At 39.7% G+C, this 27,678-nt stretch overlaps 1 protein-coding gene and 1 long non-coding RNA gene across 5 annotated transcripts in view; one reads left to right on the forward strand and one right to left on the reverse strand.

The window, feature by feature from the left end:
• Window positions 1-27,678, forward strand: part of LOC125105220 (uncharacterized) — a 103,191-nt gene that overhangs the window by 18,960 nt on the left and 56,553 nt on the right. The window lies entirely within an intron of this gene.
• Window positions 1-27,678, reverse strand: part of TSHR (thyroid stimulating hormone receptor) — a 175,967-nt gene that overhangs the window by 4,768 nt on the left and 143,521 nt on the right. For all 4 annotated transcript variants that reach the window (XM_047738446.1, XM_047738448.1, XM_047738449.1 and 1 more), the window contains one exon: window positions 1,486-1,674. In XM_047738446.1, coding sequence (XP_047594402.1) covers window positions 1,486-1,674 — 189 coding nt within the window. The remainder of the gene's footprint in view (window positions 1-1,485; window positions 1,675-27,678) is intronic.

The following is a 27,678-nucleotide window of genomic DNA, read 5'->3' on the forward strand; positions in this document are numbered from 1 at the left end:
TCAGGCCTGTTTCTCCTACATCATTTCCTATTACCCACCCCACCCCACTCAAGTGTCCCTTGATCTCCCTAAATAAATTATCCTACCTTATGTTTATTTCTTTTATAGTAATATCTGGTATCTTCCTATATGCTTCCCCTACTAGAATGTAAACAAAATGCAAGAGGGCTCTTGTCCAACCTATTCATTGCTATAGGATAAGACAGTACCAAGCACATAGTAGGTGCTTAATAAATATTTATCAAACAAATGAATAAATGTACGCTAGGATGTAGACATGCTCATGGAAGTGAGATTTAGTTTTTCCCTAGCCCCCCATACTGACATCACAAGGGATTCTTTAACTCGCTTTAGCTGCTGGAATATTGATTTATCTGTTGTGCTCTGGTTAAAATGCCCCATGGACTGCATATTCCAACCTTTTTGGAGGCTAATGAGAAATCTGGGCCCTGACCTTGAGGTCCTCTCTAGACCTCCCACCCATCCCTTGTCCTTTCTTAGCCAGGGCCACATGGTGTCAGTATCAAGCCTCCTTGACGGCTCCTATCACCCCCCTGTACCCCGCTTCTGTCTTTCTGCAGGTGTCACGCCCATACTGGCCTTCTTTGCAGACCCATTGAACTTTCCCTTTTGCTTCTGCCCCAACAACTAGGTCCCAGTTTTTTTCTGATGCAAATGAGTCAGAAAGTCAGTCAGTAGATATTGTATAGACACGGAGAAGAAGTGAATACATGAGAAATGAAGGTGGTGTTAGGACAACAGGATTACATGAGACACAAGGGGGGAATAAAGGAGAGGCAAAGTGTACGTGAAGACAAGATGCAGAGAAAGCACGGAGAGAAGGCTGTCCCTCCTTTGCAGCTTGCAGGCAGTCTGATAATAAAATAACTCATAACGCAGCTGATATTTATTGAGAATTTAAAACATTCCAGGTCATTGCAGTAGGTGTTTTCTGTTCTCATTTAATCTTCTCAAAACCTCTGTGAATGATAACAGTACAATCTCCCTTCACAGAGGGTCGGGAAGTTAAGTAAGGAGGCTGGAATAACCCAGCTAGAAAGAGGCAGAGCTTGGGTACAAAGCCAGCTGAGTCCAAAGCCCACACACAGGCATCCAGAAAGCTGTGACATAATCGAAGTCTTAATTGCTTGTGTTTCTAATTTGTCCTCATAGTTGTGGCATCTAGTATGTGTTGAGGACCTAATATGTGTTGAATCTGGAGAGTAGGAATCATGTTGTATAATCTCTACAAGATTCTACAAGATCCCTACCCCTCCCTGCTGTGATGCAGTGACCTTGGTCTTACTTCTCATCTGCAGTCACTTTCAGTCTACAGGGACATTGTGTCCTATGGAGTTTATGTTTCTTAGGGATGCTTCAGGTCTTTCTGCCTGGCTTTCAGACCACAAACTTTCCCCCAACCCAGAAATTACTTCAACTTCCACCGAGACCTCTTGTCGCTTATTCCAGACACCTGTCATTTACCCTCTGATTTTCTTCTGATTCTTAAAAGCACAGCAGTGGCTTGGATACGAAAGGTCAGCCCGCGTAAGGTGAAGGACACTCAAGGAAAGCGGAAGTTTCTTTAGAGTCCACGTGTTTCTTGCGATCAGTTCCTTCAGGTTCTCCAGGCCTTTGGATGGCAGGGCAGCGATGCTGGTGTAAGAGACATCCCTGGGAAGGAGAGAACACAGAGATGGTGAGCAGCCAGAGCCTTCTACTTCGTGACCAGAAGGTCAAGTGGGCCCGAGATTGATAGGGACTTGCTCCTTTCTGCTCTTGAACATAGACCTAGCTCTTTAGATACTGCCACTGGTCTAAGGGGGGACGTTTGGCTTCCAAGTTCATATATTACAATGGACTCCCCATTTTTATTGCTTGGAATTCCAGTATGGCTCAGTACAAATAATAGTTTAGGAGACATACTATTTTACTCATTGCAATAAATGCAAACTCTTGGAATCACAGACAGATAACAATTTTACTCCAGAAAATTACACCATGTAACTACTAAAGGGTCTCCAGAGACAAGAGAAATAAATTTGAACAGGCTTAGAGGGGCCTGGATTGTTCTCAGTCTCTTTGGGGACTAGGGATTTAGGGTTAATAAACTGCTCACTGATACAGACCAAAACAAGTATCATGGAAGTCTAACGAACTTGGGAATTGTACCAGTTACATGGTGAATTCATGACTGAGAACAAACTCCCCAGAGTTTCTTTAGAAGGCTGTAAATGTACTTCATGGAAAGAAAACTCCAATATTTATATTAATAATCTGAGTTTATTTAGGTTATTAATCTGAGAAATGAGATTCAAGTCACTTCCAAAAAATAATGGGAAGGGTGGTGAAGCTGGGGGCACAGACATTAGTGTTAGTTACTAAAGTAGAATTAATGCACATTGCAGTGTGGCATTTCCTGTTCTTAGTCCCAGAAAATACAGGTTATATGTCTTGCTCCATCCTTTTTAAAAATAATTTTTGTTATTTGCTCCATCATTTTTACTTGCACTGAATAATAGCTTGAATAAAACCATGAATAGTTAACTTAACCTCTCTCATTTTATATTTTATCAATTAAAATATTCACTAAATATTCTTATATTTTATGTATTTTATAATGATTTACATTTCTTAAAAGATAATTTATTTTAGAGAGGTGGGAGGGGGAAAGGGAGAGAAGAAGCAGACTCCCTGCTGAGCATGGAGCCCAATGACAATGTGCGCCTCTGTCTCACGACCCTGAGATCATGACCTGAGCTGAAATCAAGAGTCTGACGCTTAACTGACTGAGCCACCCAGGCGCCCCACTTTACAGTTTTTTAATAATTACATTTTAAAATGTTTACTATAATTAGTAGTATCTTATTAGCAAGAAAATTCCTGTAGTTACAGCTTCTTCCTCCATATCGTAATTTGACTTAGCTGGGATTTACATTCTTGGGGTTCAAGGCTGCTAGAATTTGCTAGTCATTTTTTACAAGCATGAAGCTCTCATATTAAGCCCATTCTTACTATAGACCTGTGATTCTCAGGGAAGGGTGCTGCATTTGCTATTCTGTTTTTCATGTACTCATAAGTACATTTGGAAAATTGGCATAAATGAACAACTTTGGTGTAGTTGCTGAGAGCTGAGGGATTTTGGAGCTGGCCATAAATGCAACCGGGAAGTAAAGGAAGCTAGATGTTGGTCTCCTGCTTGAGCTGTCCTTTTGATGCAGCATTTTCTCTTTTAGCTCTGCTGTCTTCGAAGGGTTGCCATCTTTCTGCCTTCAGCTTTCTGAAAGTAACTTATGTGCCTTTATCCAGGGATGCTTTCATGTCAGTGAAACAAGAGAACATCTCTTGGCTCATTTTCCCTGCTTTGCTGTCTTGTTACACATACTGATTGTGTGTGTTCATCTGAAAGAGTTTATCCTTCCAAGTACTGTGTTGGCATTTTAATAGACATTTCTTGAAAAAACACTTTAGGAACCATCCCAGTTACTAAGGGGCAAAACACCCCAAAACTAAGTGACATCAAACGACAATCTTTTTATTATTAGCATAGCTTTTGTCAGGAATTTGAATTTGTCAGGAATTTGAACAGGGCGTGGCAAGGACGGCTTGTCTCTGCTCCGTGATGTCTGGGGCTCAGCCCGGAAGACTTGAAGGCTGGGGCAAATCAGTGACTAGGGCTGATACTATCTGTAGACTCCTTCGCTTGCATGTCTGGGCCAGAGCTGAGATGACTCAAAGCTCAGCTCAGTTGGGACTGTTAATGTGGCTTCTCCATGGCTTGGGCTTCTCATATCATGGCAGTCAAGTTCTGAGAAGGGGGCATTTTGAGAGGAAGCATCTGGGGTGTCCCAAGAGAACTAGTAGATTTAAAGACAGGGAACACATAACCCATCTCACAATGGGAGGAGTGTCAAAGAATTTGGGGCCTTATTTTAAAAGTGCTATAGTGATCGACGTGGGGGGGATAGATAGCACTGAGGCACATATTTCGTGAAAGCTGGGAATTTACCACTCTGCAGATCAGGGTTTCCTGTGGTGCCTGGACCAGCGTCAGAATAACCTGCAATACAGACTCCTGAGCCACACCCAAAGCCAAGTGGATTAGAATCTCTGATGGTGGGACCCAGGAGCCTACATTAAGATGCTCTCTAGGTAATTTAGAATCTCACTACAATTCTCAGAACATTTTTATGAAGCAGGTGGCTAAGATGAAGAAAAGGAGGCATATTAGATCCAAAAAGATTCAGCAAACCAAGGGTGGAGCCATAACTGTAATTTGGAGCTCGAGTTTGGGGTTAGTGTCCTAGGAACTTTCTCTACCCCTTCTTGTCAGGTCTCTGGAGTCTTTTCTGAACACAGATCCAGGGGCAACAATCCTCCAGGGACTCATTAGGACTCTGGGAGGGAGGAACTAACTCCATGGTTTGTCTGCGTGTCTGTAACAAGCGTATCTCAGGGGGCCTCCAGTTGGGTCCCAGTGGAGCTGAATTGGGAGAGGGCTTGGATTGGCATGGAGAAAAGCAGTGTTGGAAAATGTGTGTAAAACTTATGATAGAGACACCAGTAACATAATGAGAACTTGGCAGATAGTAGGTATTCAATGAATGTCAATTCCTTTCTTACCCAGTCTAGGGTTTTCTTAGCCCAAGTCAGAAGCAAGGAACCTGGCAAATACAGCTTATTTTTTTTTTTTAAAGATTTTATTTATTTGATAGAGAGAGATCACAAGTAGGCAGAGAGACAGGCAGAGAGAGAGAGAGAGAGAGAGAGAGGAGGAAGCAGGCTCCCTGCCTAGCAGACAGCACAATGCGGGACTCGATCCCAGGACCCTGAGATCATGACCTGAGCTGAAGGCAAAGGCTTAACCCACTGAGCCACCCAGGTGCCCCAATACAGCTTATTTGACATCTTGTCCTGTATGCCTCATAGGCACCTCCAACTTAACTGGTCCATCTCAAACTTAGCTTTTAATCTTCCATTCCCACCCAACCTCCTCCATTTAATCTAGGAAGAAAACACACACACACACACACACACACACACACACACACACACACAACACCTCTCTTCCCCTAAATCCCAAATTCATGTAATTGCAGCTCCAGTCTGAGCTAACATCATCTCTTGGTGCAATAGCTTTCTTGTCTAACCTTCTTCCCTTCCAGTGTACCCTCCACACAGCAGTCAGAGTAGTCAGAGGGGATGTAGTCATAGCATAGGGGATGAATAAGGTCTCCCTCCTGCTGAAAACCTTTCAGTGACTTCCCAATGTACCATGAATAACATTTACTCTTCCTACCATGTTCTTTAATGTCCTGAAGATCTGGCCCTTGCCTACATCTCCAAGATCATCTCAAGGGCCTAAAGCCACTTACAGCCCCAACTGGAATCAATTTGGAGCCATCTCACTCCCTGCTGGCATGAGCCACTTGATGTAGCTCTAATCCATTAGGCCTGCTGTTAACCTAAAGTGCTCCTGAGCCGCTGCGCTTTCCAGATGCTGGCTGCTCCACTCATGCTACTTTGGTAATTTCCCCCCCTTTTGGGGATTTAACTTCTCTTGCAGAGATCTATAATCTTATTTTATTTTATTTTTTTAAAAGATTTTATTTATTTATTTGACAGAGATCACAAGTAGGCAGAGAGGCAGGCAGAGAGAGAGAGAGGGTGGGGGAAGCAGGCTCCCTGCTAAGCAGGGAGCCTGATATAGGGCTCTATCCCAGGACCCTGAGATCATGACCTGAGCCGAAGGCAGAGGCTTAACCCATTGAGCCACCCAGGCGCCCCAAGATCTACAGTTTTAATCAGAAAATCTGGCTACTATCAGAAAGGAAGGTAGGAGTTCCTTTACACTTGAAAATGGTTGTAGTGCTGCTTCTCCACGCAAAAAATCCCAAATGGAGTGATTCTTTCCTCCAAGCCTACTGGTGTTAAGTCCTATTTTCTCTCCACCATCTTCTGGGACTTGTATTCTCATGGAGTCTCTCTTGCCCTTGCCCTATAGCTGTGCCATGAATGTCTACAGTAAGATGCATTTGAACTACACCCTCTAATCAGATTTTAGCTTAGCTGTTTTTATGTCTGTAACTGTCTACAGTCTCACAGTTCTCCTTACTACCACCTTAATTTAGGTTTGAATTACATTTCACCTAAGCTGCACAAAAACTTCCTGATTGGTCTTAGAACCCACCTTCAGACTTAGGACAGAATGTTCTTTCTAAAACTTGGATCTCATTGCATGGCTTTCCAGCTTGAAACCATGGTTCCTCCAATGTCTACACAATGTATGTCAAGCTTCTTAGAAGAGTATTCTTTGTCTCCAATGGGAATGTCTTCCTGAATCTTGTGTAATGTTCTTGATTTTTTCCATTTCACTGGAGCACATTTTTGAGTAATTTCTTAGAATTACATATGAGGGAGATACTTTCTGCATCCTTACATGTCTGAAGATGACTTTTTTCTACCCTTAGATTCTGTTGATACCTTACCTGGCTATAAAATTTGGGGTAGCAAATAGTTTTTGTTCAGAATTCTAAAGGCGTTACCAAATTCTAGCACTCATTGTAGCTTTTCATAAGACTGATATGATTTTTGGTCTTTGACTTGTTTTTATTCACTGGAAGCTTTTATGGCTCTCTCTCTCTCTCGCTTGCTCTCTCTCTCTCTCTCTAATTTCAAGGTTTCCTGAGATATAATTGATGTATAACACATGTAGGTTTGCAACATGCAACATGATGATTTGGCACATGTCTATTTTGTGAACTGATTATATGGCACTCTCTTTATTCCTAGTGTGAGATTTCATGAAGGTATGCTTTGGTGTGGATCTTTTTGCGCTTATTGTGCTGGGTCCTGGGCGTGGGGGTGAAACCTTTAGTCTGGATGGATATGCTCTTCAGTTTTAGGACCATTTTTGGTGTTATTTCCTGAATAACTTACTCCTCTCATGTTCTTTGTTCCCTCTCTGTAATTCTAGTAAGTGAAAAAGGAACTTCCTATACTCATCAGATTTCTCTCTATTTTTTGCTTGTAATTTTTCCTGTTATTTTTTATTATTTTATTTTTAAGTAGTTTTTATACCCAATGTGGGGCTCAAAGTCACAACCTGAGATCAAGGGTCACATGCTCTACTGAGTTAGCCAGGTGACCCTTCCCTATTACTTATATTGAGTCTAATGGTAGAATTCCTTGACTGTATCTTCTATCTCTTCTACTGAATTAAAAAAAAATAATTGAAAATTTTTGTTTCCAGCTTTATCAAAGTATAACTGACACATAAAAATTGTATAGATTGATATTGGGAGTCAAGATGGCGGAGAAGTAGCAGGCTGAGACTACTTCAGGTAGTGGGAGATCAGCTAAATAGCTTATCTAAAGATTGCAAACACCTATAAATCCAATGGGAGATTGAAGAGAAGAAGAACAGCAATTCCAGAAACAGAAAATCAACCACTTTCTGCAAGGTAGGACTGGCGGAGAAGTGAATCCAAAGCGACGGGAAGATAGACGGCGGGGGGAGGGGCCGGCTCCCGGCAAGTGGCAGAGCAACGGAGCACAAAATCGGGACTTTTAAAAGTCTGTTCCGCTGAGGGACATCACTCCAGAGGCTTAACTGGGGTGAAGCCCAGGTGGAGTCAGCGCGGCCTCAGGTCCCACAGGGTCACAGAAGGATCGGGGGTGTCTGAGTGTCGCAGAGCTTACCGGTATTAGAACAGGGAAGCCGGCTACAGAGACAGAGGCAAGGAGTGAGCTCTAAACTCGGGGTTACCTTGAACCGGTCGCAGGCTCCGTCGGCTGGGAGCGCGGCCGGAGGCCAGGGTGACGGGAGTCATTGGGCGCTGTTCTCTGAGGGCGCACTGAGGAGTGGGGCCCCGGGCTCTCGGCTCCTCCAGGCCGGAGACCAGGAGGCCGCCATCTTCATTCCCGCCCTCCGGAACTCTACGGAAAGTGCTCAGGGAACAAAAGCTCCCGAAAGCAAACCCAGCAAACCCGAGCGGATTACTCAGCCCGGCCCCGGGTAAGGGAGGTGCAACTCCGCCTGGGGCAAAGACGCTTGAGAATCACTACAACAGACCCCTCCCCCAGAAGATCAACGAGAAACCCAGCCAGGACCAAGTTCACCTACCAAGGAGTGCAGTTTCAATACCAAGGAGAGCGGCGGAATTCCAGAGGAGAAGAAAGCAAAGAATGGAACTCATGGCTTTCTCCCAATGATTCTTTAGCCTTGCAGTTAATTTAATTTTTTTTTCTCTTTTTCAATTTTTTTTTCTCTTCTGCTAAATTTTTTTAACTTTTACCGTTTTCTTTTTTTTAACGTTTTTTAAATAGTTTATCTATGTAGTTTATATATATATATATATTTCCTTTTTATATTTTTTATCGGCTTTCTTTTTTTAATAGTTTCTTTTTTTTTTTCTTTCTTCTGAACCCCTTTTTATCCCCTTTCTCCCCGCTCACGATTTGGGATCTCTTCTGATTTGGCTAAAGCATATTTTCCTGGGGTTGTTGCCACCCTTTTAGTATTTTTCTTGCTCCTTCATATACTCTTATCTGGACAAAATGACAAGGCGGAAAAATTCACAACAAAAAAAAGAACAAGAAGCAGTACCAAAGGCTAGGGACCTAATCAATACAGACATTGGTAATATGTCAGATATAGAGTTCAGAATGATGATTCTCAAGGTTCTAGCCGGGCTCGAAAAAGGCATGGAAGATATTAGAGAAACCCTCTCGGGAGATATAAAAGCCCTTTCTGGAGAAATAAAAGAACTAAAATCTAACCAAGTTGAAATCAAAAAAGCTATTAATGAGGTGCAAACAAAAATGGAGGCTCTGATGGCTAGGATAAATGAGGCAGAAGAAAGAATTAGTGATATAGAAGACCAAATGACAGAGAATAAAGAAGCTGAGCAAAAGAGGGACAAACAGCTACTGGATCACGAGGGGAGAATTTGAGAGATAAGTGACACCATAAGACGAAACAACATTAGAATAATTGGGATTCCAGAAGAAGAGGAAACAGAGAGGGGAGCAGAAGGTATATTGGAGAGAATTATTGGAGAGAATTTCCCCAATATGGCAAGGGAACAAGCATCAAAATCCAGGAGGTTCAGAGAACCCCCCTCAAGATCAATAAGAATAGGTCCACACCCCGTCACCTAATAGTAAAATTGACAAGTCTTAGTGACAAAGAAAAGATCCTGAAAGCAGCCTGGGAAAAGAAGTCTGTAACGTACAATGGTAAAAATATTAGATTGGCAGCAGACTTATCCACAGAGACCTGGCAGGCCAGAAAGAGCTGGCATGATATATTCAGAGTACTAAACGAGAAAAACATGCAGCCAAGAATACTATATCCAGCTAGGCTATCATTGAAAATAGACGGAGAGATTAAAAGCTTCCAGGACAAACAAAAACTGAAAGAATTTGCAAACACCAAACCAGCTCTACAGGAAATATTGAAAGGGGTCCTCTAAGCAAAGAGAGACCCTAAAAGTAGTAGATCAGAAAGAAACAGAGACAATATACAATAACAGTCACCTTACAGGCAATACAATGGCACTAAATTCATATCTCTCAATACTTACCCTGAATGTTAATGGGCTAAATGCCCCAATCAAAAGACACAGGGTATCAGAATGGATAAAAAAAACAAAACCCATCTATATGTTGCCTACAAGAAACTCATCTTAAACCCGAAGACACCTCCAGGTTTAAAGTGAGGGGGTGGAAAAGAATTTACCATGCTAATGGACATCAGAAGAAAGCAGGAGTGGCAATCCTTATATCAGATCAATTAGATTTTAAGCCAAAGACTATAATAAGAGATGAGGAAGGACACTATATCATACTCAAAGGAACTATCCAACAAGAAGATCTAACAATTTTAAATATCTATGCCCCTAACGTGGGAGCAGCCAACTATATAAACCAATTAATAACAAAATCAAAGAAACACATCGACAAGAATACAATAATAGTAGGGGATTTTAACACTCCCCTCACTGAAATGGACAGATCATCCAAGCAAAAGATCAACAAGGAAATCAAGGCCTTAAATGACACACTGGACCAGATGGACATCACAGATATATTCAGAACTTTTCATCCCAAAGCAACAGAATACACATTCTTCTCTAGTGCACATGGAACATTCTCCAGAATAGATCACATTCTTGGTCCTAAATCAAGTCTCAACCGGTATCAAAAGATTGGGATCATTCCCTGCATATTTTCAGACCACAATGCTCTAAAGCTAGAACTCAATCACAAGAGGAAATTTGGAAAGAACCCAAATACATGGAGACTAAACAGCATCCTTCTAAAGAATGAATGGGTCAACCAGGAAATTAAAGAAGAATTGAAAAAATTTATGGAAACAAATGATAATGAAAACACAACGGTTCAGAATCTGTGGGACACAACAAAGGCAGTCCTGAGAGGAAAATATATAGCGGTACAAGCCTTTCTCAAGAAACAAGAAAGGTCTCAGGTACACAACCTAACCCTACACCTAAAGGAGCTGGAGAAAGAACAAGAAAGAAACCCTAAACCCAGCAGGAGAAGAGAAATCATAAAGATCAGAGCAGAAATCAATGAAATAGAAACCAAAAAAACAATAGAACAAATCAACGAAACTAGGAGCTGGTTCTTTGAAAGAATTAATAAGATTGATAAACCCCTGGCCAGACTTATCAAAAAGAAAAGAGAGAGGACCCAAATCAATAAAATCATGAATGAAAGAGGAGAGATCACAACGAACACCAAAGAAATACAGACAATTATAAGAACATACTATGAGCAACTCTACGCCAACAAATTTGACAATCTGGAAGAAATGGATGCATTCCTAGAGACATATAAACTACCACAACTGAACCAGGAAGAAATGGAAAGCCTGAACAGACCCATAAGCAGTAAGGAGATTGAAACAGTCATCAAAAATCTCCAAACAAACAAAAGCCCAGGGCCAGATGGCTTCCCGGGGGAATTCTACCAAACATTTAAAGAACTAATTCCTATGCTCCTGAAACTGTTCCAAAAAATAGAAATAGAAGGAAAACTTCCAAACTCATTTTATGAGGCCAGCATCACCTTGATCCCAAAACCAGACAAAGATCCCATCAAAAAAGAGAACTACAGGGGCGCCTGGGTGGCTCAGTGGGTTAAGCCGCTGCCTTCAGCTCAGGTCATGATCTCAGGGTCCTGGGATCGAGTCCAGCATCGGGCTCTCTGCTCAGCAGGAAGCCTGCTTCCCTCTCTCTCTCTCTCTGCCTGCCTCTCCGTCTACTTGTGATCTCTCTCTCTCTGTCAAATAAATAAATAAAAAATCTTTAAAAAAAAAAAAAAGAACTACAGACCAATATCCTTGATGAACACAGATGCAAAAATTCTCGCCAAAATACTAGCCAATAGGATTCAACAGTACATTAAAAGGATTATTCACCACGACCAAGTGGGATTTATTCCAGGGCTGCGAGGCTGGTTCAACATCCGCAAATCAATCAATGTGATACAACACATTAATAAAAGAAAGAACAAGAATCATATGATACTCTCCATAGATGCTGAAAAAGCATTTGACAAAGTACAGCATCCCTTCCTGATCAAAACTCTTCAAACTTTAGGGATAGAGGGCACATACCTCAATATTATCAAAGCCATCTATGAAAAACCCACCACAAATATCATTCTCAATGGAGAAAAACTGAAAGCTTTTCCGCTAAGGTCAGGAACACGGCAGGGTTGTCTGTTATCACCACTGCTATTCAACATAGTACTAGAAGTCCTAGCCTCAGCAATCAGACGACAAAAGGAAATTAAAGGCATCCAAATCGGCAAAGAAGAAGTCAAACTATCACTCTTTGCAGGTGATATGATACTATATGTGGAAAACCCAAAAGACTCCACTCCAAAACTGCTAGAACTTGTACAGGAATTCTGTAAAGTGTCAGGATATAAAATCAATGCACAGAAATCAGTTGCATTTCTCTACACCAACAACAAGACAGAAGAAAGAGAAATTAAGGAGTCCATCCCATTTACAATTGCACCCAAAACTATAAGATACCTAGGAATAAACCTAACCAAAGAGACTAAGAATCTATACACAGAAAACTATAAAGTACTCATGAAAGAAATTGAGGAAGACACAAAGAAATGGAAAAATGTTCCATGCTCCTGGATTGGAAGAATAAATATTGTGAAAATGTCTATGCTACCTAAAGCAATCTACACATTTAATGCAATTCCTATCAAAGTACCACCCATTTTTTCAAAGAAATGGAACAAATAATCCTAAAATTTATATGGAACCAGAAAAGACCTCGAATAGCCAAAGGAATATTGAAAAAGAAAGCCAAAGTTGGTGGCATCACAATTCCGGACTTCAAGCTCTATTACAAAGCTGTCATCATCAAGACAGCATGGTACTGGCACAAAAACAGACACATAGATCAATGGAACAGAATAGAGAGCCCAGAAATAGACCCTCAACTCTATGGTCAACTCATCTTCGACAAAGCAGGAAAGAATGTCCAATGGAAAAAAGACAGCCTCTTCAATAAGTGGTGTTGGGAAAATTGGACAGCCACATGCAGAAAAATGAAATTGGGTCATTTCCTTACACCACACACGAAAATAGACTCAAAATGGATGAAGGATCTCAATGTGAGAAAGGAATCCATCAAAATCCTTGAGGAGAACACAGGCAGCAACCTCTTCGACCTCGGCCGCAGCAACATCTTCCTAGGAACATCACCAAAGGCAAGGGAAGCAAGGGCAAAAATGAACTATTGGGATTTTATCAAGATCAAAAGCTTTTGCACAGCAAAGGAAACAGTGAACAAAACCAAAAGACAACTGACAGAATGGGAGAAGATATTTGCAAATGACATATCAGATAAAGGGCTAGTGTCCAAAATCTATAAAGAACTTAGAAACTCAACACCCAAAGAACAAATAATCCAATCAAGAAATGGGCAGAGGACATGAACAGACATTTCTGCAAAGAAGACATCCAGATGGCCAACAGACACATGAAAAAGTGCTCCACATCACTCGGCATCAGGGAAATACAAATCAAAACCACAATGAGATATCACCTCACACCAGTCAGAATGGCTAAAATTAACAAGTCAGGAAATGACAGATGCTGGCGAGGATGCAGAGAAAGGGGAACCCTCCTACACTGTTGGTGGGAATGCAAGCTGGTGCAACCACTCTGGAAAACAGCATGGAGGTTCCTCAAAATGTTGAAAATAGAACTACCCTATGACCCAGCAATTGCACTGCTGGGTATTTACCCTAAAGATACAAACGTAGTGATCCGAAGGGGCACGTGCACCCGAATGTTTATAGCAGCAATGTCTACAATAGCCAAACTATGGAAAGAACCTAGATGTCCATCAACAGACGAATGGATAAAGAAGATGTGGTATATATACACAACGGAATACTATGCAGCCATCAAAAGAAATGAAATCTTGCCATTTACGATGACGTGGATGGAACTAGAGGGTATCATGCTTAGCGAAATAAATCAATCGGAGAAAGACAACTATCATATGATCTCCCTGATATGAGGGAGAGGAGATGCAATATGGGGGGTTAAGGAGGTAGGAGAAGGATAAATGTAACAAGATGGGATTGGGAGGGAGACAAACCATAAGTGACTCTTAATCTCACAAAACAAACTGAGGGTTGATGGGGGGAGGTGGGTTGAGAGGCGGGGGTGGGGTTATGGATATTGGGGAGGGTATGTGCTATGGTGAGTGCTGTGAAGTGTGTAAACCTGGCGATTCGCAGACCTGTACCCCTGAGGATAAAAATATATGTTTATAAAAAATAAAATTTAAAAAATCAAAACAATATAAAATATAATTGGGAAAAAAATTGTATAGCTTTATGGTTCTCAATGTGGTGTTTTGATAGATGTGTACATTTTGACATGATTACCACAATTAAAACAAGTGAAAATACATGTCACCTCACATAGTTTTTTTTTCCTTATGATCGAAAACATTGAAGATCTACTCTCTTAGCAATTTCAGATATATAAAATAGTATTATTAACTGTAGTCACCATGCTGTACCTTAGATCCTCAGACTTTATTCATCCTGCATAACTGAGACTTTGCACCCTTTGATCAATATCTCTCTATTGCCCCATCCCTCAAGCTTGGTAACCACCAATCTACTGTCTCATGATGAGCTCAGCTGTTTTAGATTATGCATATAAGTGAGATCATGCAGTATTGCCTTTCTGTGCCGGGATTTGAATTTTTTAGTTTTAGTTTGATGAAAGCTGGGACTCTGCCTATTCTCTTCACTGCCATATTTTGGCACCTAGACTGGTGCTTGAAAGACAGAAGGTTCTGAATACATAATTGTCAAATGCATAGATACATTTTAAGAAGAGCTTTCATGTTTTCCTTTCCTTTTTTTTTTTTTTTTAAGATTTATTTATTTGAGAGAGAGAGAGCATGCATGCGAGCTGGGGGTGGGGCAGAGGGAGAGACAGAATCTCAGACTCGGTGCCGAATTCAGAGTCTGACAGAGTCTCGATCTCATGACCCTGAGATCAGGACCTGACCTGAACCCAAGAGTCAGACACTTAACCGAGACTGCTCCACCCAGGCACCCCTTCTAGTCCTTTCTTATAGTAGATGTGAGGAAGGACACATAATGTTTAGAAGTGCTTTTAAATTCCGACTCTCTGGGTTTGAATCCTGGCTTCTGCACTTACTATCAGTCACTGAGCCCTTTTGTGTATCAGTTTCTTCGTCTTGGGTTTGTTCAACAATAGCTGACATTATGTTCTCAATAAATGTCTATTGTTATTATTGTCATTATTACTGTGAAAAATGTCTTCTCAGATTTATCTCAGATGATTAATGGTGGCCTTGTTAAAAGTTCTCTTCTGTTCTCTGAAATGTGTATGGCTCCTCCAGACTCATTTCCACTCCTCTTGTTTTTCTTGGTTTCAGTCTTTCACGTCATAAGCGTTCTTTTACTGGTGATCCTAGGTTGCGTGCTTGTGCTTAAGAACAAGACTGAAAATCTGATTGGGATCTTGTCCATTGGCAGACTCTGCTTTAGGGCAATTCTGTGGGCGAGCTGGCCATTATGCTGTTGGACCGTAAAATGCCAGAATATGGAGGTCTCTTTTATTTTAGAGTTTCTCAACTTCTTCAGAGTAAAGACTTTAAGTCTCTAGCTTAGAAGGGAGGTACTCTTGGCTGCTGGCACTTTGCATGAACAGGGCAGCGGAGTAACATTTCCAGATGTAAACCTTCAATAAATCCTCTGTCTTTAGCCCCATGTCTCATTCTTGCCAGGCCACACCCATCACCTCCCTGTCCCATGCTCTTCAGATGTTCTGCTGGGCAAGGCAGCTCCCTCCAGATACAAGCTTTCAGGGACTGGTACTCTTACATCGTCTTCCTTCTCTCTGCCTTTTTTCTTTCAGAATTCTGTAGCTCGCCAGACCACCCATGTATCCTCATCTGTTCTCTCTGTCCTTATGGATTTATGTATATTAAACATTTCTTTCCCATCTTTTCAGGGGTCTCTTATGAGGGAGGGGAAATAAAAGCTTAGGTTCAATGTATCACTCTTCACCATGACTCCATTTAGCATGTATATATGCATAAGAGCTTAGAACAAATACTCGTTGAGGCTGAGTCAGCCAGACAACTAGACAACTAGACAGTTTTGCATCCCCCAAGTTTATGGAGAGAAAGAGTCTTGGTCTGATGAAAGCCCCAAACTCAACCAGGCAGGGATCACTTTAAGTTCTTTCAAGTTGTATCTTTCCTCATTCACCCAGATTTTTATCTGCCCACTTTGAATCCAGAATGTATTAATAGTGTACCTTCTTTTCTAAAATAAAACTTTCAAAATGTAGTAGCATTAAAAACTTTGTGTTCAGAGTGAGAGAATATGGAAAGTGGCTATCAGCAATAATGGGATCCGAAATGATTTGTGAGTGTGGCCATATGGAAGGAAACCTCAAGCTGGAGGGCCGCCCTCTCTCTTAGTGATTCAAGCACTTTTCACAAAGGGCTCATCAAGTGATGGGCACTGCGCTTCCTGAGAATTTGTCTCTAGCAAGTATTTAGTCACAAAACAGAATGCAGCTGAGCTCAGCCTGGCAGACAGTTGGAAGCCTAATTGTCTAGGTCATGGGCACCATCTCAAGTTAAGTGTCTAATGAAAGTAACAGGACGTGAATTTGGAGAGGGTGAGATCTGCCGGGTTATACACAGGGCAAGAAGATCACTGAGTTTGAATGATGCCAGGAAAACAAAAAGAGCCAATTGATATTCAATGTCATAGGAAAAACAAATTGCTCCTCAAGCAATTATGTACCCTAACATCTCCAAACACTGGAACAATTTCCATTTTTGTGAGATGTATTATCATTATTATTTAAGATGAACCTTTGATGAATTCAATTGCAATGAAAAAAGCACTACTTAGCTTGCCAGTGTTTTTCAGCAGCAATTGGAGATTTCTTTTGTTTGCTTCTAATACATGTGGGTTTTTTTCCTAAAGATTGATAGGCAGAAGCTGACCCATTAAAGATGTGTAGGCACATCTGCAAATTGTAGATGATATGCATCTAAAAACAGAAAGAAGATTAATTTACTGCTTAAAAGGCAGTTTAAGTAATTTATTAATACTGACTCAGAAATAACTTAAGGGCTTAAAAGTTATACAATCAAGAGAGTGACTTGATTGGTTATAAGAATTTAAAAACATGATATGCATTTTTTAACAAATACTTACTGATTGCTTCCTATGTATTGGTCTATGTTGCTAGGAGCTAGGGCCATAGAAGTAAACAAAACAGGCAGGAATTAATTCCTGCTCTTCTCATGCTTATGTTCTAGTGGGGAGAGAGGGACACTTAAAAAAAAAAGTAAGTTTGATAATAATAAAACTGTGGGGAAAAGGAATACCAGGAAGAGGAAAGGAAGAACTCACAAGTGGGGGTCATAATTGGGATGGTGTCAGGAAAGTCCTCATGGAAGAGACAGTAGAGCAAAAGTCTAAAGGAGGTGAGGGAGAGAAACGTGTTGATATCTGAGGTAAGAACAGTGCAGGCAGAGAGACCAGCTAGTGCCAAAGCCCTGAGGTAAGAGCGTTCCTGCTATGTTTGAAGAAATAAGGAGGCCACTGTGGTGGGAGCTGAGACAGCAGAGGAGTAGGAAATGTAGAAGTCAGATACATAATGGAGAGCCAGATCATGTGTGCCTTGTAGGCCAGCAGAAGGACTTTGTCTTTTTATCAGAGTGAGATCAAGAGTCTTTAGAGGAATGATGTTATCTGACTTATTTTGAAAGGATCAGTCTGGCTATTGCTTTGAAAGTAAACCAGAGAGCGCAAAGGTTGGAAATGAGGAGACCAACAAAAGAGAGGATGGTCTCTTGGACCAGAGAGGGAGCACTGGAGATGCTGAGAATGGCTGGAGTTTGAATAGATTTAAAAGGTAGAATCAATGGAAATCTCTCATGAATTGGATATGAGTGGGAAAGGGGAGTTAAGAATGACTCTGAGATTTCTGGTCTGCAACTAAAAGAATGGAGTTGCCATTTCCTGAGATGGGGAAGATTGCAAGTGAGGGAGGTGTGGAGGGAAAGATCAGGGGCTCAGTTTTGGACAGGTTGAGTTTGAGATGCCTATTAGACATCCAGATGGGGATAGTAATAAGCATCATGGAGAAATACAGAGCAGGGAAGCATGATGAAGAATGGTGGGCAGCTTGCAAATTTAAATAGGGTGTTCAGGGAAGACCTCAATGAGAAGATAACTTTTAAGCAAAAACTTGAAAGAGGTGAAGGAGCAAACCCCATGTATATATGGGGAAAGAGCCTTCTATATAGAGAAGACAGTGTTACAACCCTTAAGTGGACTTGTTCAGTATGGCTGGTGTGGAGTGATGAGAAGGAAAGAAGTAGGAGATGGAATCAGAGAACAGGTCATGGGTAAGAAGCTGTTATAGCAAGGTTTTTGAATGCTATTTGTGAGGACTTTGGTTTTTTCCTGAGGAAGATGCTAAAGACCTGGACTATTTTAAGCAGAGATTTAAGAAAATGATCTAGCAAAGTTGGAGAACAACAGATGCAAAAATAATCCTATGTGAGAAGAATTAACCTTGTGTGCTAGGAAGAAATGGTGTTTCTGGATTAGTTACTACTGGGTTTGCATTCTAGAACCTTCACTTATGGCCAGGTGACCTTGGGAACTTACCAATCATCTCTGCACCTCAGTTTCTCATTTGTTAAAGAGGGATTATAACACCTGCCATTGAATAGTTAAAATGGCTCAAGGCCATCTACTATCTGTAAAGAACCTATAACACAGCTGAAGCTCAAACATGTCTGCCATTAATAATAAGAAGATTATAGGCCAAAGATTCAGATGATCATAAATTACTAATCTTCCCTTGAAGTCTTTGTATGTATATAAAATTGCTTTGTAACTCAGATATCACTGCTGTCCTCTTTTTCTTCCTCTCAAGTTTATATAATTACATTTCTTTTAAGCCTGTAGCTTCCATGACCCAGAAAAATCTCATGGAGTTTACTATCTTCGCATGATGGATTCTTCAAAGAAAAACTATCCATATACCGTAATTCAGTAAGCTCGGCTCTTTACCACACAATGACGAAAGGAAATGATGGCAACTTATTGCCAATAGCCGGATAGATGCTAAACACAAACCTATCCTTGTCTTCAGTGTTAAGTCCTCTCTCCCTCCCCAACACACATACAAAACGACCATCACCACAGTGGCTGAAGGATTGACCTCAGTGCTACCTGTGAGAAATGAAAAGTCCAATTTCTTTTAAGGTGTTTATTTCCTTTAGAATCAGAAGCAGAACATAATTAGCAAAGTGGATTTCAGTGACCTGGCAGAAATATTGTGTCAGAATGAAAACCCTTAACTACTTATTTCCTTCCATCTGTCCCAAGAGTAAAAATCTCAGAAGAGTCAAAGAATTTAGTACTCAACCATACTAACTTGAGAAGAACAGAATGCCTCATTGTTTATAACAAAAACTGCTTCTCGTGCTTATGCTTGTGGGTTATTTATTGAAAATTTTAATCCTAGGTTGATTCAACCCTCCTATCGGTATGCCTACGGCTAGCATCTTCTAATTAATTGTAAAATCATGAGTAAAACTTTCTACATAACATTATATTTGCCTCAGCTGTTTGGCCCCATGCAATCTTTTTTTTTTTTTTAAAGATTTATTTATTTATTTGACAGACAGAGATCACAAGTAGGCAGAGAGGCAGGCAGAGAGAGAGGAAGGGAAGGAGGCTCCCTGCTGAGCAGACAGCCCGACGTGGGGCTCGATCCCAAGACCCTGGGATCATGACCTGAGCCGAAGGCAGCGGCTTTAACCCACTGAGCCACCCAGGCGCCCCTGCCCCATGCAATCTTATTTCTCTTCTCTCACCCCATACGTAACTGAGACTTGAAATGGGTGAAATCACCAAAAAATATAAGAAAAGTCGTGTTAGAAAAGTCAGAATCCTTTGTGGTTGATGGGATAAAATAAAATAACTTATATAAAAATGTTTAGCATAGAGCTAGTTGGCACTTAATAAAATGTAGATTATTTATACTTAAAGTTACAAAGAAAAAGTGCTCCTACTTATTTCCTGTTCTTAAGATTTAGCACTGTTGAGGATTCCTAGCTAAAGAGAAGTGACTAGTTAATAAAACTGTTCAGAATTTATGATTTAGAACATTTTGCAAGTTTCTTTTCCTAGAACGCAAACTCAGCAAATCTTCTTTTATGTTCTATTAGTTTCTCTCAATGTGACAAGCCCTTACTTAAAGAATTAGCTTTAGCAAAACCGTGTTACAAGAAACAGTAAATGGGTTTCTGAATTATTCTTTCTCAAGGGTGAAAAGTCATTCTAGTTTACTTTTCAGCTTGGCATAGATATGAAAAGATTTATTCAGACTGAATCCCCTCATTGTAAAATGAATGATCATTTTAGGTCATTGCTCTAGAACAGTGGCTCTCAGTGCTTTGGAGAAGTTCTCTTTTAGTTAAAGTGAAAAACTTTTGAGGATGATAGTTGTTGCACTTTTAGTCAGTTGAAGAAATACAAATGTTTGTACAACTTTGAGGACCTTTGTCATTACCCCATCATCTCTCTCCTACAAGAATCATCACTCCAGTTTGGGAATGCTCTGCAAATGATTTCTCAATTGCTACAGAAAGTAACCATGACAGATTGCTGGGACTTAAAGCATTAGCCCTGTTTTCTCCTATCAGTGGCCATGGTAGTAAGAGATGCTACTGGTCAGTAAATTTGGATTTTTTTTGTTATCCAATTATCCTGAGTTGTTGACACAATTCTTCCAGTCTGAGGATTCCTAGGGCTGAAGTGGACTCTCCTCTTGTGATCAGCAAGAAGTGAGCATGCACAAAGTTCTGGAAAAGTAGTTGTCTACTCTTTCTCTTCAAACTCTTCTGTGACTTTCCTCACAGCTCTCAAGGACTCCACAAAGTGGTTGCAAGTCACCTACTTGCCTCTGGAGACACAGGTGTGTGTCTTAGGAAGGACGGATGACCTGCTTCCATTGCTTCCCCAAACTTGGCTCCCTTGGCTCAGGTCGGACTTGATGCCCAAGCCAGGAACTGTAAGAGTATGTTTATCTTTGCAACTCATTTCTCACTACCATGAGCAGAACAGCCTAGCAACAAATCTTCTCTGGTTTTCTACCTTAGGAGGTTCCTTTCCTCTCAAAGAGGACTGCTCTGAAGGCTCTGCTTGGCAAGCACAGAAAGGAGACAAAGTGTGCCAGGCTGATTAAGTCTTTGGGTGCAATCTCGATGCTCTCTGAGAAGGTCCCGTGCCTGCCAAATAGCCAGGAGATGCAAACGAGTAGTCACGGAACAGTGGCTGGGACACAGGTATCCAGGACTAAGACCAGGCCAAGGATGGGCAAAGGTGAAGGAAAGAAGACATAGGGGTGCTTTGAAGAGGGCCCTAAACTGTAATGGGTTATGTAACTATGACTAATATTTGCATGGTAATACTTCAGTGAGCCACCCTTAACTTCCTGAGTCAGGTCATGTTCCCCACAATATGATTTCAACACAACACATTTTTCCCACACTATCTTTTGGCCGAAGTTATGTTTTGTTGTTACTGCTCTTTGAACACATCCTATGTTTTTCTAGACTTGCCTTTGTTCTTTCTCTCATAACTCTGCCTCTCTCTATTGCAATTCTACCTCTCATCTGAAGCCCATCTCAAATATCACCTTCTTTAGTGAGGCCTTTGCTGGTCACCCTACTTAGAAATGGTATCTTGATTCTCTAAATACTTCTCATGGCTCTTTTTACATTAAACTTATAGTTACTTATGCACATTTCTCTTAAATTTGACTGTAACCTCTTTAAAAGCAGAAGTTGTGTCTTTTTTTTTTTTAGATTTTATTTGTTTATTTGACACTGAGAGAGAGATCACAAGTAGGCAGAGAGGCAGGCAGAGAGAGAGAGAGGAGGAAGCAGGCTCCCCACTGAGCAGAGAGCCTGACTCAGTGCTCTATCCCAGGACCCCGAGACGATGACCCAAGCCAAAGGCAGAGGCTTAACCCACTGAGCCACCCAGGTACCCCCAGAAGTTGTGTCTTATCCTTATAACACTCATGGAGTTCAGTAGGTGCTCAGTAAAATGCCTGCAGAATAAGTAAGTAAATGAACATTTTGACGAATTTGCTTCAGATTAGCTGTTTCTCCTTAGAAAGGAAAGAGAAAAGGGAAAGAGAGGATAAACTATGGATGGTGAAGGGCTGGGAGTTAGGACTAAAGCTGATTTCATGTCTAAAATTCACTCAGGATCACAACTCAGTAATAAAAAGACAAACAATCCAATTAAATAAGATAAGGTATTTGAACAGACACTTGACAAAAGAAAATATACAAATGGTTACTAGGTGCAGGAAAAGATGCTCATCATTAATCATCAGGGAAAAAGAGAATAAGCCCCAACAACTTTATAGCAGCTAGAATAACTAAATCAAAAAGATTGACAATACAATGGGCTAGTGAGTGTGAAACTTTCATACCTCTCTGGTTTGAATAGAAAATGGGATTTTGGGGGGCAATATTTCCTACAAAGTTAAATGTATATCTATCCTGTGACCTAACAGCTTTACTCCTAGATTTTTGTATGAGAAAAACAAATAGATCTGTGGTTGTCTATGAAAGCTGTGCTAAGAGGGGAACTTTCTGGGTGATGAAAATGTTCTAAGCCTGAATTAGGATAGGCTAACATAATTTTGCCCAAACTCACCAATCTGCACACTGTATGTTACTGTATATAAATTATACCTCAATAAAAAAAGCTTTGTCCAGGATCAACCTAGAAAATCATGTATTCAGCACACCTGTGGACCTCAGACATGCCAAAAAACTCTGCCACCATTTTTCAGCCATCTAATAGTGTGACTCTGTGAAGATTACTGAGTGAAAGAAAAGAGCATAAAAAGCTTATTCTTTTCTAAGCCAAGATGGCAGTGCCATGACCTTTAGATTTTAAATGATTAATTTGATCAGCTAATAACAACCAAAGTTTATTTTTGTTGAGACATGTTCTACAAACTCAAGGATATTGTTACAGAGATGTCCTCTTCTTAGGAGATACTTATAATAGTAAGTGGGACTATTAGAGTCATTTTCAATAGTAAGTTAAGTGCTTTTTAATGTGGGTTACATAATTTAGACCTTAGAGAACTCTGCTTATTATGGAAGGCATTGCATTTCAGTGTGTTCTTTCCTTTGGGATTATAAACACCAAGAGCTTCTCTTTCAAAATAAGATTAAAAGAAAACAAGATAATCAAAAATGGAAAGCATAAAAATGGAAAATGAGACTACATATCTTGATTGAGAAAATCAATAAGTAAAAAAATATTCTAGTCCTGAACAAAATTTAAAAGGCATTTTTTAATATATAACAATGATTGGAGAATAGATCTCACTTTAAATGTTGCACCTGTTTTGAATTAGATTCTTTTTTGAGAATTAACCTTGAAAAAAAGAGGGTAAAATGTGCTTTAGTTGACTGTTAGAAATGACTATGTTCTTTCTCAAATATCTTTATGAGGCAGAAATATGTATGTCATACATTTCTATTCTCTTTAGCTGGAGCTTAAGATTTTCCAAGTTTGGCTTTTATACCAAATCGCAGCCAAATCATGGCCATTTGGTATGAGGTTACAATTTATCAGATATTTATTGTACTTGCCATCTTGTCTTTTGAAATGGGGGAATTACAAAAAATGAAAGACATAATTGATTTCCTTAGATCTTAAAATTTAGGTAATGGGGAGAAAGTTTGTGGGGAATACAGTAAAAGATTTTGACAGAAATTCAAGACAAGAATTAAGGTGATGTCATAAAGCCACCCATGGTTAGTTTATTCATGCATTTTAAGACAACTGTGCTTGAAATTTGAAAAGGGAGTTTGAACTCTTCGTCCACTCTGTGCTTTCCTGCTACTGCCTTTTCAAATGCTGCCATCTCCATTGTTTCCTCTTCCTGTGCTTTGTGGTTTTCTTTTTCTTTTTTATTTATTTATTTATTTTTATTTTTATTTTTTTTTTAAATTTTATTTATTTGACAGAGAGAGAGAGAGAGATCACAAGTAGGCAGGGAGGCAGGCAGAGAGAGAGGGGGAAACAGGCTCCCTGCTGAGCAGAGAGCCCAATTCGGGGCTCGATCCCAGGACCCTGAGATCATGACCTGAGCCGAAGGCAGAGGCTTAACCCACTGAGCCACCCAGGTGCCCCTGTGGTTTTCTTTTTAAATTCAATTCTAGTTTTCATTAAAATAATATGTGGACCTATTTTTAAAAAGCAAATTACACTGGAAGCTTGGTGATTCAGCAGCAGGCCCCTGTGCTATTTCTCCTCTAGTCTGCTTTCTGATGTCCCTGGAACAACTACTTTTAACTTTTAACAGGTATTTCTTCCCATAATTTCTTGATTTATTGGTTTTTGATTCATCCACTGATTTCTTGTTATGGAAGATGAGGATTTAGCTCACTTCACTTCAGTTAACCCCTCCACACATTCTCCAGACAACCCCTCTAATGTCCCGGAACAGTTTTAGGACATATTTGGTTAAACCTGTATTTAGTATTTTGGATATTACAACTCTGCATATCTTGATTTCATTTCCTTTCTTGTGTAGCTTTCTTGTGTAGCTTTCTGTCTTCTCTCTGTTTATTTACATACCTTGGTTTGAGTGGACCTCTTGCTAAGTCTTTTGTGTGCTCTTAAATTCTCTGAAACATCTAGCAAAACAGTTTTTCATACAGTCAATCTTGTATGACTATCATAGCCTATCAATCTATTTTATTTCTAGAACTCTCTCCTGGAGCTTTCCTTAAGCTCTGGAGTAGACTTCTTAGTCTCAAGATTCCCAGGACCTCTGGTCATCCTGGGAATTCCATTTATTTCTTTCTTGTATTGACCATTGTTTCTGAATTCCTAATTTTCCTCTTTCTTTTCTTCCAAGAAAAGGTGAATGGGAAATCAGGATTTTGAGACTTTTCATGTCTGAAATGTCTTTATTTTACCTCTATCCTTGATAGTCTGGAAATAACTTTCCCTCAGAATTTGAGGGATTTACTCTGTTATTTTCTATCTTTCAATGTTACTGCTAAGAAGATTGATGGCATGCTGAGTCTTCAATCTTCGCAGGTAACGTGATTTTTCTCTTTAAAAGCTTCTAGGATATTCTCCTTATCACAGCATTTTCATGACTTATGATGTACCTCCATGAGCTCTTCTTCATTCATGAGAATTCTTTACAGATCTTTTTATTCTGAAAACTTATTTCCTTCATTTATGGGAAAACATCTCTCACAACTTCCTTTTTTGTTTGTTTGTTTTTATTTCCCCCTCCAAAAGTTTGAACTTACAATTTTCTTATCTTTTCTCTCCTCTATTCCGTATGTTATTTTTGAGTGTTCTCTTTTCTGGGAGCTGTTTTCCACTCTATCTTTAAAAACTGGTTAATTTTGTGTGTGTGTTGACTACCATATTTTTCCCTCACTGTAAACAAAATAAGCTGACAAAAAACAAAATGGTAAAAGGTACTTACAAATGATATCATATATAAAGATATGATTTTATAACTATGATATTTATTTTCATAAATAACTATGAAAATTTGTTATTTATTTATAACTATGATATTTATTTTCATAAATAACTATGAAAATTTGGGGGCAAGGAAGCATAAAACCTATTAGGAAAAATGTGGAAAAAATAAGAATAAATATACTTAACCAGACAAAGAGATAGCAAGATGTCCAACCTCACTCATAATTAGAGAAATGCAAAATAAAAACTATAGGGAGATACCACCTACAAGAATGTTTGACATAAAAGCATACATTGTATATTTTGGGAAGCCTGTGAAAAAACAGACACTCTAATAATTGGTTAGTGGAACTCAGACTAGTAAAACCTTTTGGGGGAATGGGCTGTCAAAATATTCTAAAGTTGGGAACACCTGGGTGGCTCAGTCAGTTGGGTATCTGCGTTTGGCTTGGGTCATTATCCTAGTGTTCTGGGATCAAGCCCCACATTGGGCTCCCTGCTCATTGGGGAGTCTGCTTCTCTCTCTCTCAAATAAATAAATAAAATCTTTAAAAAATATATCCTAAAGTTATATATGCATTTGCCTATGGCCCTGACTACCATATTTTTTGTTTCCAAGGACTTCTTCTCCCCCCGCCAAGGTTTATTGAGATATAATAGACATATAGCATTGTGTAAATTTAAAGTATACGATGTGATGATTTGCTCTCTCTCTCTCTCTCTCTCTCTATATATATATATATATATATAGTGATTAATAAGATTAGTTAACACATCCATTACCTCATATAGCCAGCATTTCTTTTTGTATGTACGTGGGGGGAGAACTTTTAAGATCTCTTAGAAACTTTTCAGTATACGATACAGTATTATTTAAAGTATAGTCACCATGCTGTACATTAGATTCCCAGAACTTATTCAACTTATAACTGGAAATTGTGTACCCTTTAACCAACATTTCCCCATTTTCCCCACCCACTGTCCCTGACAACCACCAATTTACTCTCTGTTCCTATGAATTTGGCTTTTATAAATTCCACATGTAAGTGAGATCCTATACTATTTGTCGTTCCCTGTCTGACTTATTTCATTTAGCATAGTGGCCTTAAGTTTCATCCATGTTGTTGCAAATGGCAGGATTTCTCATGATTGAGTAATATTCCATTATATATATCACACACCATCTTTTCTTTATCCATTCATTGATGAACACTTAAAAGTATTCGTCTAAGTTTTACTTATTGTAATAAGTACTTGTTTCCATGTTTTCCTTATTGTAATAATTCTCCAATGAACATGGCAATGCAGATATCACTTCAATGTAGTGATTTCATTTCCTTTGGATATGCACCCAGAAGTAGGATTGCTGGATCATATGATAATTATAATTTTAATTTTTTTTTTTAAAGATTTTTTATTTATTTGTCAGAGAGAGAGGGAGAGAGAGCAAGCACAGACAGACAGAATGGCAGGCAGAGGCAGAGGGAGAAGCAGGCTCCCCGCCAAGCAAGGAGCCCGATGTGGGACTCGATCCCAGGACGCTGGGATCATGACCTGAGCCGAAGGCAGCCGCTTAACCAACTGAGCCACCCAGGCGTCCCCTAATTTTAATTTTTTAAGGAACTTCCATACTGTTCTTCAAAATGGCTGTATAGTTTATATTTCTATTAACAGCACGTAAGTGTTCCTTTTTCTTCATATCCTTGTTAATACTTGTTTTCTCTTCTCTTTTTGATAGCAGCTATTCTAACATATGTGGGGATACATCTCATTATGGTTACTGCATTTTCCTAGTGGTTAGTGATGTTGAATACATTTTCATATTCCTATTGGCCATTTGTATGTCCCCCAAATTTACTCGACTTATAAATGAAAATTGCCTCTTACTTGTAGCTTTGGAAATAGGCCTGTTCATGTTCTTTGCCCATTTTTCAATTAGATTATTTGGGTTTTTCAAAAAATTGATTTGTGAGAGTTCCTTATATATCTCTTATCAGACATAAGATTTGCAAATATTTTTTCCTATTCTTTACGTTGCCTTTTCATTTTGCTGAGCATTTCCTTTGCTGTGCAGAAGGCTCTTGATTTAATGTAGTCCCACTAGATTATTTTTGGTTTTGTTGCTTATGCTTTTGGTGTCATATCTAAAAAATCATCACTAAGGCCTATGTCAAGAAAGTTTTCCCTATGTTTTATTCTAGGAGTCAAAAGCCTTTTCTTGTTTTCAGAATATTACTCTATAAGAAGTTAAGTTATAGATGAAAAAAACTATCTCTCTGAGGATATTTGTTATAATTTTTTATTAAAGTTTTCTGTTTCTTGCTTTATTTCTATTCCTTTAAATTTCCCTTCTCTGTTCTAGTCTCTGTTTTTCATGTCAACAGCTTTCCCCTAAGGTTTGGGGATCCTTGGATGCATGTTCATGTTTGTGGGGGAGGCTTATGTGTTTTTGTTTGTTGCCTGAAGGGTTTTACTTCAGTGTCTTTTTAGGAAAATATCAATGAGCATTTTTGTAGGTTTTTTCTTTCC

This window comes from Lutra lutra, chromosome 7 (genome assembly GCF_902655055.1).
Source record: "Lutra lutra chromosome 7, mLutLut1.2, whole genome shotgun sequence".
Taxonomy (NCBI): domain Eukaryota; kingdom Metazoa; phylum Chordata; class Mammalia; order Carnivora; family Mustelidae; genus Lutra; species Lutra lutra.